This window comes from Delphinus delphis, chromosome 7 (assembly GCF_949987515.2).
Source record: "Delphinus delphis chromosome 7, mDelDel1.2, whole genome shotgun sequence".
In the NCBI taxonomy this organism is placed as follows: Eukaryota; Metazoa; Chordata; class Mammalia; order Artiodactyla; family Delphinidae; genus Delphinus; species Delphinus delphis.
The window spans coordinates 11,573,867-11,587,316 of record NC_082689.1 but is presented as its reverse complement, the minus strand read 5'-3'; the positions used below and the strand labels follow the sequence as shown (position 1 = coordinate 11,587,316).

The window sequence follows — 13,450 nt, the reverse complement described above, 5'->3', positions numbered from 1 at the left end:
TGGGCTTAGTTACTCCGCGGCATGTGGGATCTTCCCAGACCAGGGCTCAAACCCATGTCCCCTGCATTGGCAGGCGGATTTTTAACCACTGCACCACCAAGGAAGTCCTCCCCACCTTGCTTTCTGATTGCTTTTTAAGGAAGTTCTCTGATGCTCTCCCACCGAAAGATAACTGGGGGCTCAAATGGTTATTTGCATCTGAGGTTGTGAGTATATATAAATCAGAAACTAAGGCTTGGAATGCAAAATTGGTCTTTGGAATAGAATGACTGAGCTTTTCGATGTGCATTCATCTCCTTTGTTTCCTGACTGCACTCTCCTTTTCCCCAGAATGGTGGCCATGAAAGGAGTAATTACTAAAGTTTCAAGGAAGCAGCAATTGAAAAGTTCTTGGCACAATTAGCCTTTTGCCATTTATGCACAATTTGAGAAACAGTAGATTCTAATCCTGTTTTCAATTAAGATAATGGTTTCCTGGCCTTCAGCCTCATGACCCAGTAGCTGTAAGGAATTTGGGTTACTTTGTCTAGATTTACCACTGCAGGGTTGGAAGAGAGAAACAGGGAAATTATCTCAATAGGCTGTTCTAGAACAACTAAGAGAATGACAAGCGCTGTATGTCTTCCAGGGTGAGCAAGGGTTTCCAGGACTTCGGGGGACACCAGGCTACCCAGGCATCCCGGTACGTTTATATTTCTAACTCCCCATCCAAGACATAAAGTACAATTACAAAGAGTTTCCTTTGGAATGACCACATACAGAAATCTGTCATGACTTTGGGGAAGTCTGAAGCAGCCGACAGTAGACATTCAACTAATAGTTGAGAAATGAATGAATAAATGCACTTTGAGACTTTGTTTTGCTTTTGAGACACTGAAGGGGAGATGTGAACTAGACAGTGGGAAAGGCCTGGATTGTGGTGACTCAAGGATGGAAGAGAGGAGAAAAGGGCCCTGGAACTGGGACTTAGAGAGCTCCAGCATGTAATGTGAGATCAAGGACAATAAGCCTGTAAAGGAGGAAGGGCCCTTAAGGTAGAAGAAAGCAGGGAGTGTATTCTGGAAGCCCAGGGAAGATGTTGCTAAATAATAAAAATTTGACTGAATAAATCTGACCATCTAATATTGGCCTTAGTGGATGATTCACGAGGCTGGCAGCATCCCATCTAGCAAGGAGAGAGTTGCTGCATCCGACCATAGATAGGAAAGGTTTTTAAAGCCAGAGAGGGAATGGAAAAAATGACATTATTAGCAAAGAATGTATTGTTTTATTAACAAAGAAGGCATTTTCTTAGGCAAAGCTGCCTCTTAAGGGGAATGGAAGGTGTTATTGGGTGGAATATCTTATTAGTGCAGACCAGGAATTTCCAGGTTGGCGGGTCAAAGGTCACATTCCTAGGGTAGGTTAAAACTGTAGTCAGGTTAGGTATTAAGTCTTGGTTTGCTGCTGTGGACCTAACAGGAGTGATTCCATCTTGGACCCATCTCCTTTTTAACAATTTCCAGTAAAGGGGAGTGACAGAGAGCTGCCTAGTGCTGCTGAGAAATCCAGTAAGGCGGGAACTAAGGTGTTGTCGTCGGTTTCAGTAACATCAAAGTCACTGCAGACTTTAACTTCCATGACAGGTGGAGGGAGGACATAGACGTGAGTGTAAGAAAGATGTGAGAGATGAAGAGAGTGGGAAGTTTGCCGATGACATGAAAGATAGACAAGGCAGTATGGGGAGGGTGGATTTAGGGGGAGACTTTGTTTAAATGAGAAAGACTTGAGCATGTTTAAAATCCAGTGGGAGGTACAGAGCAGGGAGAGAAGGCAGAATAGCAGGGAGGACAAAGCAGGGATGCTGTGTATTTGATTTGCCTCTGGTCGCTAATATGCCGCTCCTTTTCTTAGGGTGCCGTTGGTTTGAAAGGAGAGAAAGTAAGTTATTTGTGGCATGTGATTGTCAAAAAATCTCTAATTGTACATATGAAAGGGACTTGTATTAAACAATAAGACATAAGTAATTACAAATCAGATCTCATGATTAATTCAGAAATCATAGGAATTAGGACATGATATTTATTCCTATTGAACAACTTCTACTTCTTGTCATAGATATGTCTTCAGGAATACAAGTTTTGTATTATTCTTTAGGAAAATAGGGTCTGGGAAAAGAGAGCTGAACTTATGCTCAGGGCCCCAAATTCTAGATAAGGAATTGCCACTCATTTTGGTGTCTTGGGAAATGGTCTATTATTCTTGTGTCTTTCTTCCCTCCACAGTAAATGGTCAAGTTTAGAAAATACAAAAATGCTTTAAATTCTTCAAAATGGAATAACTAAATAATCCTAAAGCATTTCTCTAAGTATATATCCTGAAAGCGCTTTTATCCTTGAAGCGGTATGACCTTGAATAACCATTTAGAGGAGTTTTGAAGATATAACATTGCTTATGTTTGATGAACTTCTTCATTTTCAAGGGGGCTCCTGCTGAAGGAGAAGGCGTAGCCCTTGATGGAAAAGGTGACCCTGGGTTGCCAGGAGCTCCAGGATTCCAGGTACTCACTTCAGAGAAGATCCCTATCATTCTCCATCTCTTTCTCTCTGTATCTCTCTTTCCACCTCTTTTTCTTCTTCTTCTTCTCTCTCTCTCTTCTTCTCCCTCTATCTCTTTCTCACTCTCTTACAAATGTTCTTCATAGATATTCATATCTCTTCTATTTACATATTTACCTCATTTTATTCTAACACATTCACCTCATTATAAGAAACTACATTTAGCTCATATAAAAAAGGTGATTTTGTACATATGTCTTTTAGCCTCTTCTTAAGTCTCAATCACCCAAGCTTTACTAAATCTAAGAAGGAGCCTTCAGGGAATGGTTGTGTTCCACTTTGTATTTGTTGAAATCCCGGGTAAGATTGTATTACACGTTGAATACAATTTAAAATCGTCATATTACGTAACAGTCCTATTGTAAAGTTTGCATGATAGTAGTATTTTATTTAACTGCACCTTTCTCCTGTTGAATAGTTTGCTTTCTGATCTCTCTGTGTGTAGCCGGAGGGTGATCCAGAATAGATACAAGGAAAGAGCTATTTGGTGGCTGTGTGCACTTTACTCTGTAATTCAGAAGCATCTTTTGATGATAAGTTATTTGATTGGTATATGTTTTTGAAGGCCCTCAAAAAGCTTTCTTGCTGTAAAGAAGTAGGAAAAATAAACGTGTCTTAGCCAAAAAAAGGGGGGGGGGATCTTCTGATACTAACTTTTAGGTTAATTAATCAGAAATATTTTAACTTAATTCAGAAGTATAGGTGGAAATTCCTGGGCAGAGATAGGAATTTGCCTGAGTGAGTCAAAGAGTTTGAGTTAAGGTTGTTGAACATCTATATGGTGAGCCATGGCAGCTAATGATGGGCTGCAAAACTGAAGAATGACACAGTTCGGGGCCGTATAAGCTTTTGAGAAAAGATGCAGAATATGATGGCTCTTGTGTTTTTGCTTAGGAAGCATTTAGGGAGCCAGATGCTGAGGGCAGGGCATCTAGTAAGAGGAGATAGTAGCAATCTGGGACACGGATGTATCCCTTCAATGTGTATTGAGTGTTGGCCGTGTACCGCATTGTGCTACTGCTGAAAGTATAGCAGTGGGACCTTCAGTCATACAAGAAATCCTTATTACGTGCCAGGTAGGTTCCAGGGGCTATTTAGGTGCACAAATCTCCAAAAATAATTTAACAAAAATGTTTGCCCTCATGGCACATTCTAGAAGGAGAAAATATTTAAAAATGTAAATTACTAAGTATATGTTGTATTAGATAGTAATAAATGCCAAGGAGAAAAATAATGCAGGGTTGGGGGATAGGAAGTGTCTCCAGATTAGAAGGAAGGTTGTGGCATTAGGTCGGATGGGCAGGAAGGCCCCATGGAAAGGATAACGTTTGAATAAAGATAAGAAAAGGGAGAGAAAGTGAGTTATAGAGATATCGGGGGAAAGAGGATTCTAGGCAGAGGCAGAGCAGGTGGAAGGGCCCAGAGATAAGAGCGTGCTTGGAGAGGGAGAGAGAGAGAGAGAGAGAGAGGAAACATTTCTAAAAATTGTAAAACTCTTCTTAAGTAAAGCAACTGCTCTGGTCATTTTCCTGGAAATAGTACCATCAGGATGATCCTGGTAGCCTGTTATACATGGCAACACATGTTACACATGGCCTCTATTGAAATCAATTGCAGCCATAAATAAGAAACATTAGGCTCTGGTTTTTCTAAAATAGTTTAATGCATTTAACTAATGGACATCGTTCTTCAGTGAGAAGTAAATTTAAACTTATTCTAATTCTTCTCTTAATTTAAAGGGTTTGCCAGGCCTTCCAGGTTTTCCTGGACCTATTGGTCCCCCTGGCCCTCCAGGATTCTTTGTGAGTATGAAGCCACCATTGCTGTACACATTGTAACTAATAAAAGAATTATAGCCTAAAATTTTAAACAGAGTTTTAGGCTTGATTCATTACCTGCTGTAATTTTAACTGGTGGATTTTTCTAGGGCTTTCCAGGAACCATGGGACCTCCAGGACCTAAGGTAGATGACAATTTGTATGTTGTGTCAGCCAGAACATCCTAACCGATCTAAAAGCCAAACTCAGTCTGATTCCACATGTGGGTCACTGCTGGGCACCCCTCTGGAACTCACAAGGATTCCCAGCAGGGAAGTAAGCATGGCTAGCAGCTCTGCACCTCCTACTTCCCTTCTCCCTGCACTTCAGTAACTTGATCTCTGATACAAAGCGTCTTCATTCAATTATAAGGAGTTCCTCATCAGGAAAAGGGCAAGGACTCCTACTCTTTATGTTTCCCGCAACACTTTACCTTATATATTTTTTTACTGGGCTGCTTCCCAAAGCCAACCTGTTTTTATACTAGTAAATAAAAATGACTATTCATGGACTCGTTAAGCACAGTCCTGCATTTCTTTCTATTACAAAGGCCAACTGTTAGTATGGGGGAAGAAAAAAACTTTTTCTTCTATCTTCTTAGGTTCAGTGAGTGGGTTAACTGTAGGAAGAAAGTTTGATTTCATATGCATGTGGAAACCTCACAGAAATGAAATAAAAAACCCCAAAGAGGCAGTCAGACCCAGAGGCTTGTATACCATTTTAACAAAGGGTGATAAATTTGTGGAGGAGTGACAGGACAAAGGAACAGGGTTTTGAGCTTCAAGGGGCAGTAGATTGTGGAAAGGTCAATATATGGGGGAAACTAATGGAAGATAAGTGTTATTTCAGTAAAGTTTGTTTATGCAGACTTAAGTGTGTATTGTCTCCAGTGATGACTTGTCTTCTCTTCCTGGTACAGGAGAGGGGAGGGTGACACCTTCACAAAGGGAAATTTAGGCCCTGTCTTGAGGCAGATGGGGGAGAACAAGGAACTTTTTCTGCATTTGCTGTTTCTCACTTGCCTTCAGCTCAAAATAATTCTTCTGCCAAAGTGGTATATTTGGGGGTGGCATATTCTGATCCCCTTCATTATTTTAAGTAAGAAAATGTTGAGCAAGGCTGAGCCCCACCAGGAAATTACTTACTGTCAGATAGCCTTTGTGTGTAGGGTACTTGCCAAGGTGCTTTCACATTTATTGTTTCATTGATGTGTACACACACACACACACACACACACACACACACATGCACACACATACATACCCTGTGAGATGAATAGGTTCAGGTTAAGTGCTTTTCTCTACAGCTTGTGGCCTAATTGGGGGAAAATCTGCAAACTCAAGAGCAGAAAAGCACAGACACATTGGTTGAAATGATAGATTACTGAAGAGAGATGATTCACAGACTTATCTCATGTCACTAACTTACTAGTGAAGTCAGGTTGCTTGAATTCTATTCTTAGTTCTCTATTAAGTTTTGAATTTCAGAATCCTGAAGATCAGCTACACATCCCTCTTATTTTTAAGATGGGGAAACTAGGGCATCAGGAAGTTACCAGCCAGAGGAAGCAAAATTGGCTGGTGGCTGAGCCAGAAAAATGTCCTCCGAGCTGGGCTCCTTCCCCTGGCCCACACCATCTCCTGTTATCACTTGCCCTATTAAGTAAACCCCTTAAGCTTTCTGCCCTTCAAGATCTCTACTTTTAAAAGAAACATGTTGCCACTCCACTCCAAGAAACAGCTAAAATAACTTTCATGATAGTAACATTACAGTTAAAATATAAATGTTCAATTATAAACATTGAACCTTAATGGGTTTAGACTATACATTCATGTTCATTTTAAAAAAAAAATTTGGTTTTGTGTTTTCTTACAGGGTCACATGGGCGATAACGTGATAGGACAAAAAGGAGAGCGGGTAATTTAAATTCTGTGGTTTATCTGTGGGCAAGATATTTTAAGTTCCCTAGCAATCAACTTACACAATTGATTCACTAAGTCACACTGAAACGAAAGTATTTCCTGTGTCTCAGGTTTCATGTGCTTTATCTTCCTAGGTAAGAACTAAAGAGGAAATGTAGATCTCTCAAGCTTAGTTTTTTATTCCTGAGTGTATTTGTCTTTAGGGTATGAAAGGATTAACAGGACCGCCGGGACCACCAGGAACAGTTATCGTGACACTAACCGGCCTGGTTAACAGAACGGTAACTCTTCAATTTTATTATTAAGGTTGCGCCTTCCCCTTTCTAGGATGAGGTCCTTTGATCCCTTACCTCTTTTATAAGCTCTGTCACCTAAGCCCAGCTCAGCCAACTGGACTTTTATTCCTTCTCCATCTTTTACTCGAGAACTAGAAAACATGAAATGGGGAAGATACAAGGCAAGCCACTCCCAACATTCTTGAAGGAAGAGCCTAGATCTAATTTTGCTAACCCATTATCCCCATCCCTCTCCTTGTTGCTAACATAGGGTGGGTATATGGTGAGTATTTTTGAATAAACAGTAGCAAAATGGTGTGTGGCTCTGATGCAATTGGATAGCAATGACCTAAAGATAAGGGTAGAGCAGTATCGTAATCAAATGGGACATTTTTACCCTGCCGTCATAACCCCAAGGCAGTGTGGCCCCCACTCCCCTCCAAGGGCACTGTGACTCGTTATTTTGACATTATCATGTGCTTTTTGCTCCCACACTGGGGTAGCTAGAAGGACCAGAGGATGGAATTGAATCAGATGCTCAGAAGAAGTGCATCACAACATCATACACCAATCCTAGACACCAGGTTGATCCTGGAATGTCTGGGAAGGGGAATGGGGAGTGAGGAGGAAGCTAACAATTTTCTTGTGGATTAACTAAGAAATAAACATAAATCATCCTTCTCCTTTAAACTTAATGATTAATTGTTTTTAATAATAGCTTATTGCAATATAATTCACATACCATAATTTTCACCCTTTTAAAGAATAAAATTCATGGGTTTTAATTATAATTAACTTTTAACCGCATTATTGAGATATAATTCACATGCCATAAAATTCACTTATATAGTGTACAATTCAGTGGCTATTAGTATATCCATAGAGTTGTGCAGCTATAACCACGTGCAATTTTAGAACATTTTCATCACCCCAGAAGAAATCCCTTAATCATTTCTTTCCAATATAATTAATTTTTAATGATAGAAATTATCAAAACAAAACTAGAAGAGTTAAAACAGAACATGGTGAAGTTTTATATGGCCAAAATAATAACTCTCATTGAAGACTGGAAAAAAATTGGCTGAGGAGAATAACTGAACTTTTCAGAATTAATCAACAAAAGTATATTTAATAAAGTCTAAAGCTCTATTGGCTGAAAATTGATGGGAAAAAATCTTATTTTGACAAAAGCAAGATCTGGAAGATTTGACCCAGGGGACAAAATTGAGTTATTTCTAAAAATGATGCCCTCAGGAGGATACTCACATTGGGAAAAAATTGTTTTTGAAAATTATATTTTCACAATATATAAATAAAATGTGATAAGGGCAAAACAAACCTAATTAATGAATTCAATCCTCCTAACATTTACTCAGAAAATAGTTGATCTCAGTGAAAATAATTTCAGTATATTAAAAATGAAAGTAGACTACATTAGAAATGATCTGGGCTTCCCTGGTGGCACAGTGGTTGAGAGTCCACCTGCCAATGCAGGGGACGCGGGTTCGTGCCCCGGTCCGGGAAGATCCCACATGCCGCAGAGCAGCTGGGCCCGTGAGCCATGGCCGCTAAGCCTGCGCGTCTGGAGCCTATGCTCCGCAACGGGAGAGGCCACAACGGTGAGAGGCCCGCGTACCGCCAAAAAAAAAAATAAAAAATAAAAAAAATAATAAAAAAAAGAAATGATCTAATTGTGCTTATAGAAAACTGATTCAAGAATTAAATTAGTTTAATACAGTTTGATCTAAAGGATACTTTCATTTTTTTTTTAAAAAAAGAAAAGGTTATAAAAAGGATATATTGTACAGCACAGGGAATAGAGCCGATATTTTATAGTAACTATAAAAGGAGTATAAAAATCTTGAATCACTACATTGTACACCTGAAACTAATATAATATTGTAAATCAGCTATACATCAGTTTAAAAATTAAATAAAATATAGCACACAAAAAGTTTGTATATTGTTTCAGGGGGTTCCCAGGTATAAAATTCAAAATGTGAAAATTGATAATGTGGTGTGTTAACAAGAGGTATATAAGTAGCTTTAAAATCCAATCCATTGAACAGATAGGGGACTTTTGCAAGTATAGTCAATAATATCTTGTTTGATCTGTTTGTAATGACCTTAACTTGTTTTTGTGACAGGACCTCAAGGGGGAGAAGGGAGACCAGGGAGCCATGGGCCAGTCTGGACGCCCTGGACCCTCAGTAGGTCACTAAGAATCATGTTGTTCCCTTGAAACAAAAAGTAGAACCTTAGAGCATATTCTGATGTATGATCTACCTTTAAATCTTAATATTAGCTAAAGCACGGTAGTATTTTACCGCAGAGATCGTAAATACTAGGATTATTTAATGGCCACTTCTGGCTGAAATCCCTGCACCGTTTTACATGTACCCAATGGCACCCATCTTATGATTTATCTTCAGCATCTGTGTTTAAATTAATATTCATAAATAAGATGTCCTTCTTAGATAACCCACCATTTCAAAAATTTTTAACAGAAGGGAAAAGTTAATAAAAATCAATGTAAGTCAAAAATCAATAATTTACAAAACTTGACCTAACTCTCATTAATACAGGGGCCACCTGGAGAATCTTACGGATCAGAAAAAGGTGCTCCTGGAGAACCAGGCCCGCAGGTGAGTTTGGAAATTCAGTGTCATGGGCAACCTAAATTAGTAAGTACTCAGGACTCTTGAGGGCATGAATGTAAGGTGCTTAACTCAAACTAGCTTAGATTTTCTAAACTTTTTTTAAAAATTTGGGAGTTAGAATTTCTTTGTTCAAGTATCTGAGAAGTTCAAGGTTAAAACAAGCTTCAAGGACTTCTGAACCTGAAATGAAATGGGCAGGACTCTGTCCATTTCACTTCTGCTCCTCTCTGTGTATCAGCCTCATCCTCTTCTTTGACAAACGATCTTCATCCATATAGGGGGTGATGGGTAAAAAAAGAGGAGAATGTAGAAGTAACAGAGGCTCACTCTCCCACCCAGCTCTATTTTGCAAATATTTAAACACATATATTGTTTAAAAACTCTAAAAATTATACACTGGGAAAATATTTTTTTCTAAGAAAAAATATTCAACTAATATGATTTTTAATTTTATCATATCATTTATTATTTTATCATAATAGTTAATCCCAAAAGCCCTGTCTGTTTGAATGCTGCAAAATACCTTTTATGCATATATTTAAATATAGGCACATCTGGAGTTCAGGGAATTGCCAACACCGCAAATGAATAGACTGTGAACGCCTCCCTCTTTCTGGATTTTCCTGTTCGATTCTCTGCTCAGTGCTTCCTTGATTTTCCTTCTAAGCTTTGATGGGTAGTGTTAACTCTAGTTTAAGCTTAGCTCTTAATATCCTCTCCTTTTTCCAGTGACCCTCCCTAATTTCCCATTCTGACTGGCTTCTGCCTTCCCTGGCAAGAGAAAGTCATCACCTGTTCTGTGGTTAATAGTTTTTCCTTTTAATAAGTGGGGGAAACCTCAGTCAGGCTTTCTTGCCTAAGGTCAAGAGATGATCATATCATTTAATTTTTCATGTTTATTGAAATTACCCATATTTATGAAGTTACGTGTTTTTGTTTTGCTTTTGTTTTAGGGAAAGCCTGGAAAAGATGGTGCCCCCGGTTTCCCTGGCACTGAGGTAAAGACGTGACGTGGCCCATTAATATAGTGAAAGTGTCGGTCCTATTAGACAAAGAAGGGTTTTTGAGAGTCACTAAGTAGTTTTAAGCAAACAAAAAGCATATAGCTTTTAAAAATTATGTTTGAGAATCATAGTGTTACACCCTCACTGTGGAGAGAGGTCATCTGAGCACATTTTTTTTCCCGAAAGGAGTTTAAAGCATTTTGCTTCCTACAGAAGAGATTGATTATCAATGTTTCTTCTGACCTACGCACTTTACTGTTCTCCGTAGGGAGCCAAAGGCAGCAAGGGTTTCCCTGGGTTAAGGGGCGAAGATGGCATCAAGGTAATTCCCTTCCTAACATCTATCTTCAGCTTTTTTAACTGGTTGGGTTTGGTCACCCTTTCCCCACACGTCCTGAAACTCGGTACAAGGAATTGCAATTAGAGCTCACTAAAACATCTTAGCATATTTGTTAAGAAGAAACAAGAGATGTGGCAACTATATTTGAACACTTGAAGGGGAAAGATGTTACACCTGTCCTGTGTAGTAGAAGCTGACTTTGGACGAGTGAGATTTCAGCTCACTCTCAGCTGAGATTTGAGATTTCAGCTCCCCGAGGAAGAAGCTGGAAAGGACCTGCGATTGGAGGAAGTTTCAGGTCATCAGAGGTCAAGGGTAGGCTGGTCCCCGTGAGTCTCAACCTGGGTCATGATGTACTGAAAGGTCATCATCAGTTAACTGTGGACCGTATTCCACATCATTGTTTCTGACAACACGTTACAGATATTTTCAAATAGTTTTCATACGTAGGTATATATGCAGATTCAAGATTTTTATCCTGTGTTAATATCACTTCCAGTAGAATTCTGGAATGCCTTCCTGAGTAGGTAAGAAAGGAGTTTGATTATAGCTGGGACACTGGGAATCGCCTACAACCCACAGCCTGGTTTCTCTGTGCCTCTAGTCTGGGTAGGAACAGGAGAGCACGCAATGATGCAAACATCCTTTGAAGGGAGTGATGTGGAAGAAACCTAGACAACAAGAGCCACTTCTTCCAGACCTTGTAGATAAGATTCTTGACTCAGATAATGGCCCTCCAGGAAGATAATCACAAGTAGTATCCCTTTCATGTTAACTTGGTTTGTACATTTCATAGAAATAACATCAATTTTAACATAGATTTGTTTAACTGTGCATTTTGGTTTCTAGTATACCTAACATGTAAATACTTTTGATTAATGTGCTCATAATTTCTAACTGTCTTTCAACATAGGGGTGGAAAGGAGACATGGGCCCTCCAGGATTTCGTGGTCCAGTAAGTGTAATTAAAGACCATTTTAAGGTCATGTTTGATCAAGTCTTTCAAAATATCAAGGAAATTTTGAATCATTGTCTCTCATTGACTGCTATGATAGAGATTACAGTATTTACCTTTTTATCAAACCGGGGCAAAAAAAATAGCGGTTGTCATTATTTGTCCATTTGATAATGGACAAGTATTTTTCTTTGGTCCTACTTGGTCCCTGGAATGCACTGGCCATGCCCATCCTGGGCTGTAGAGAAGAAAACCTTTGTCTAATCAGGCCTGGCCCAAGGTAAGTAATCCCTTGCCCTTAAGTAGGGCAGGAAGGCAGCAGAGGAGGACAGCATGGGCAGCAGGGTGGCCGTCTCCAGCTGGGCCCCATTAAGACAGCCCTGCACTGTGAGGCAGCAGCAGCTCAGCCCTGGGTTTAATACAGGACCAGCAAAAACCAACGACCCCAGCCCATGCTCCTTAGTGGCAGGCTGTGTCCTCCCCTCCCCGGCGTGAACGTGGATTTGATGTCTGTCAGCTCCTGACTGCAGGGTGGCTACATTTTATACCGTGACTCTGCAGCTTAAGGAGATGAGTGCAGAAGACCCAGGCTCTGAGGTCTGGCCTCTTCCTTTCCTGCCTCAAAAGACAGTGGTTCTCACGTTCCGTGTGACTGTGCAGGTGTGACAGAAAACTCCTCCATGGTGGCAAAGGAGTCACTGGGGGAGTGTGTGTGCGTGTTGTTACAAACGCAGTCCTCAGGCCCTTCAGGCTAAGTAAGTCAACTCAGTAACCGGAGGAGGGTCCCAGAAATCAGCCTCTTTACACTACAAGCAAATGCTTCAGATGGCAAGTAATCCCAAGATACTTTTAAGGGGTTGCTGGGAAAATAAAAGAGGCTATTCTGTGAAAGTACTTACGTGGAAGGTACTCACATGTCTTTATGGATTTTATGATGGAGGAGATTAGTACATTATTAGTACTATGATTAGTAGTAATTCTTTTTTGTGATTTTATACTGCTTAACCACAAAGCTCTAGTTACCTATTCTTTAAACAAGTCAGTGAACTAATTGGCCCCAGGCAGCGTATGAAAAAACTAAGTTTTTAAAAAACTTTTATACTTCCATCTTCTTTCTATTTTCTTTTCTCATGCTCAATACCACATAACTCTGCAGCTTCTGCTAACTTCAGAGGAAGTTCTGCTTTGGAAGTAGATGGTTAAGGAGACCAGCAGTAGGTCCACTGATCACTTCAGAAATACGTAATAGTCGGGCTTCCCTGGTGGCGCAGTGGTTGGGAGTCCGCCTGCCGATGCGGGGGACGCAGGTTTGTGCCCCGGTCCAGGAGGATCCCACGTGCCATGGAGCTGCTGGGCCCATGGGCTGTGGCCGCTGAGCCTGCGCGTCCGGAGCCGCAGCAGGAGAGGCCACGGCAGTGAGGGCCCCGCGTACCGCAAAAAAAATAAAAAGAAAAAGAAATACGTAATAGTCCTGAGTCCTTGGACTGAGGAAACCTTTGTCTGAAGGTCAACAGTGTCCTGAAATGTAAAGAAACAATCAATAAAGTATTCTTGATGTGTAGGTCCCAATATACTTTGAAATAAATTTAGTCCTCAGGACAAGCATTTTTAAAAAGTGAAATAGAATAGAATAAAAAATATCAGAGTTGATCATATGTTGTAAGAAGTCACTATTTTGTGAAACTTTAATTTCTGCATACATATTCACACATATATAGATATGTATATGTATATTGAAATGTGTATATGTGATTTGGGCCACATCATAAAATGTATTTCTAATTGAAAGCCCATGAAATATATGATATCATGATACCAGATTAACTTTTATTTTTAAATGTATCCATCCCATATACTTAACTGCCATATCCTTCTAACAC

The 13,450-nt window shown here is 39.9% G+C and overlaps 1 protein-coding gene across 4 annotated transcripts in view; it reads left to right on the top strand.

Annotated features, from left to right (window-relative positions):
* The window catches only part of COL4A3 (collagen type IV alpha 3 chain), a 134,471-nt gene that overhangs the window by 69,332 nt on the left and 51,689 nt on the right, over positions 1-13,450 (top strand). For all 4 annotated transcript variants that reach the window (XM_060016011.1, XM_060016012.1, XM_060016010.1 and 1 more), the window contains 12 exons: positions 629-682; positions 1,894-1,920; positions 2,462-2,539; positions 4,337-4,399; positions 4,525-4,560; positions 6,290-6,331; positions 6,540-6,617; positions 8,759-8,821; positions 9,197-9,256; positions 10,225-10,269; positions 10,544-10,597; positions 11,529-11,570. In XM_060016011.1, the coding sequence (XP_059871994.1) occupies positions 629-682; positions 1,894-1,920; positions 2,462-2,539; positions 4,337-4,399; positions 4,525-4,560; positions 6,290-6,331; positions 6,540-6,617; positions 8,759-8,821; positions 9,197-9,256; positions 10,225-10,269; positions 10,544-10,597; positions 11,529-11,570 (642 nt within the window). The remainder of the gene's footprint in view (positions 1-628; positions 683-1,893; positions 1,921-2,461; positions 2,540-4,336; positions 4,400-4,524; positions 4,561-6,289; positions 6,332-6,539; positions 6,618-8,758; positions 8,822-9,196; positions 9,257-10,224; positions 10,270-10,543; positions 10,598-11,528; positions 11,571-13,450) is intronic.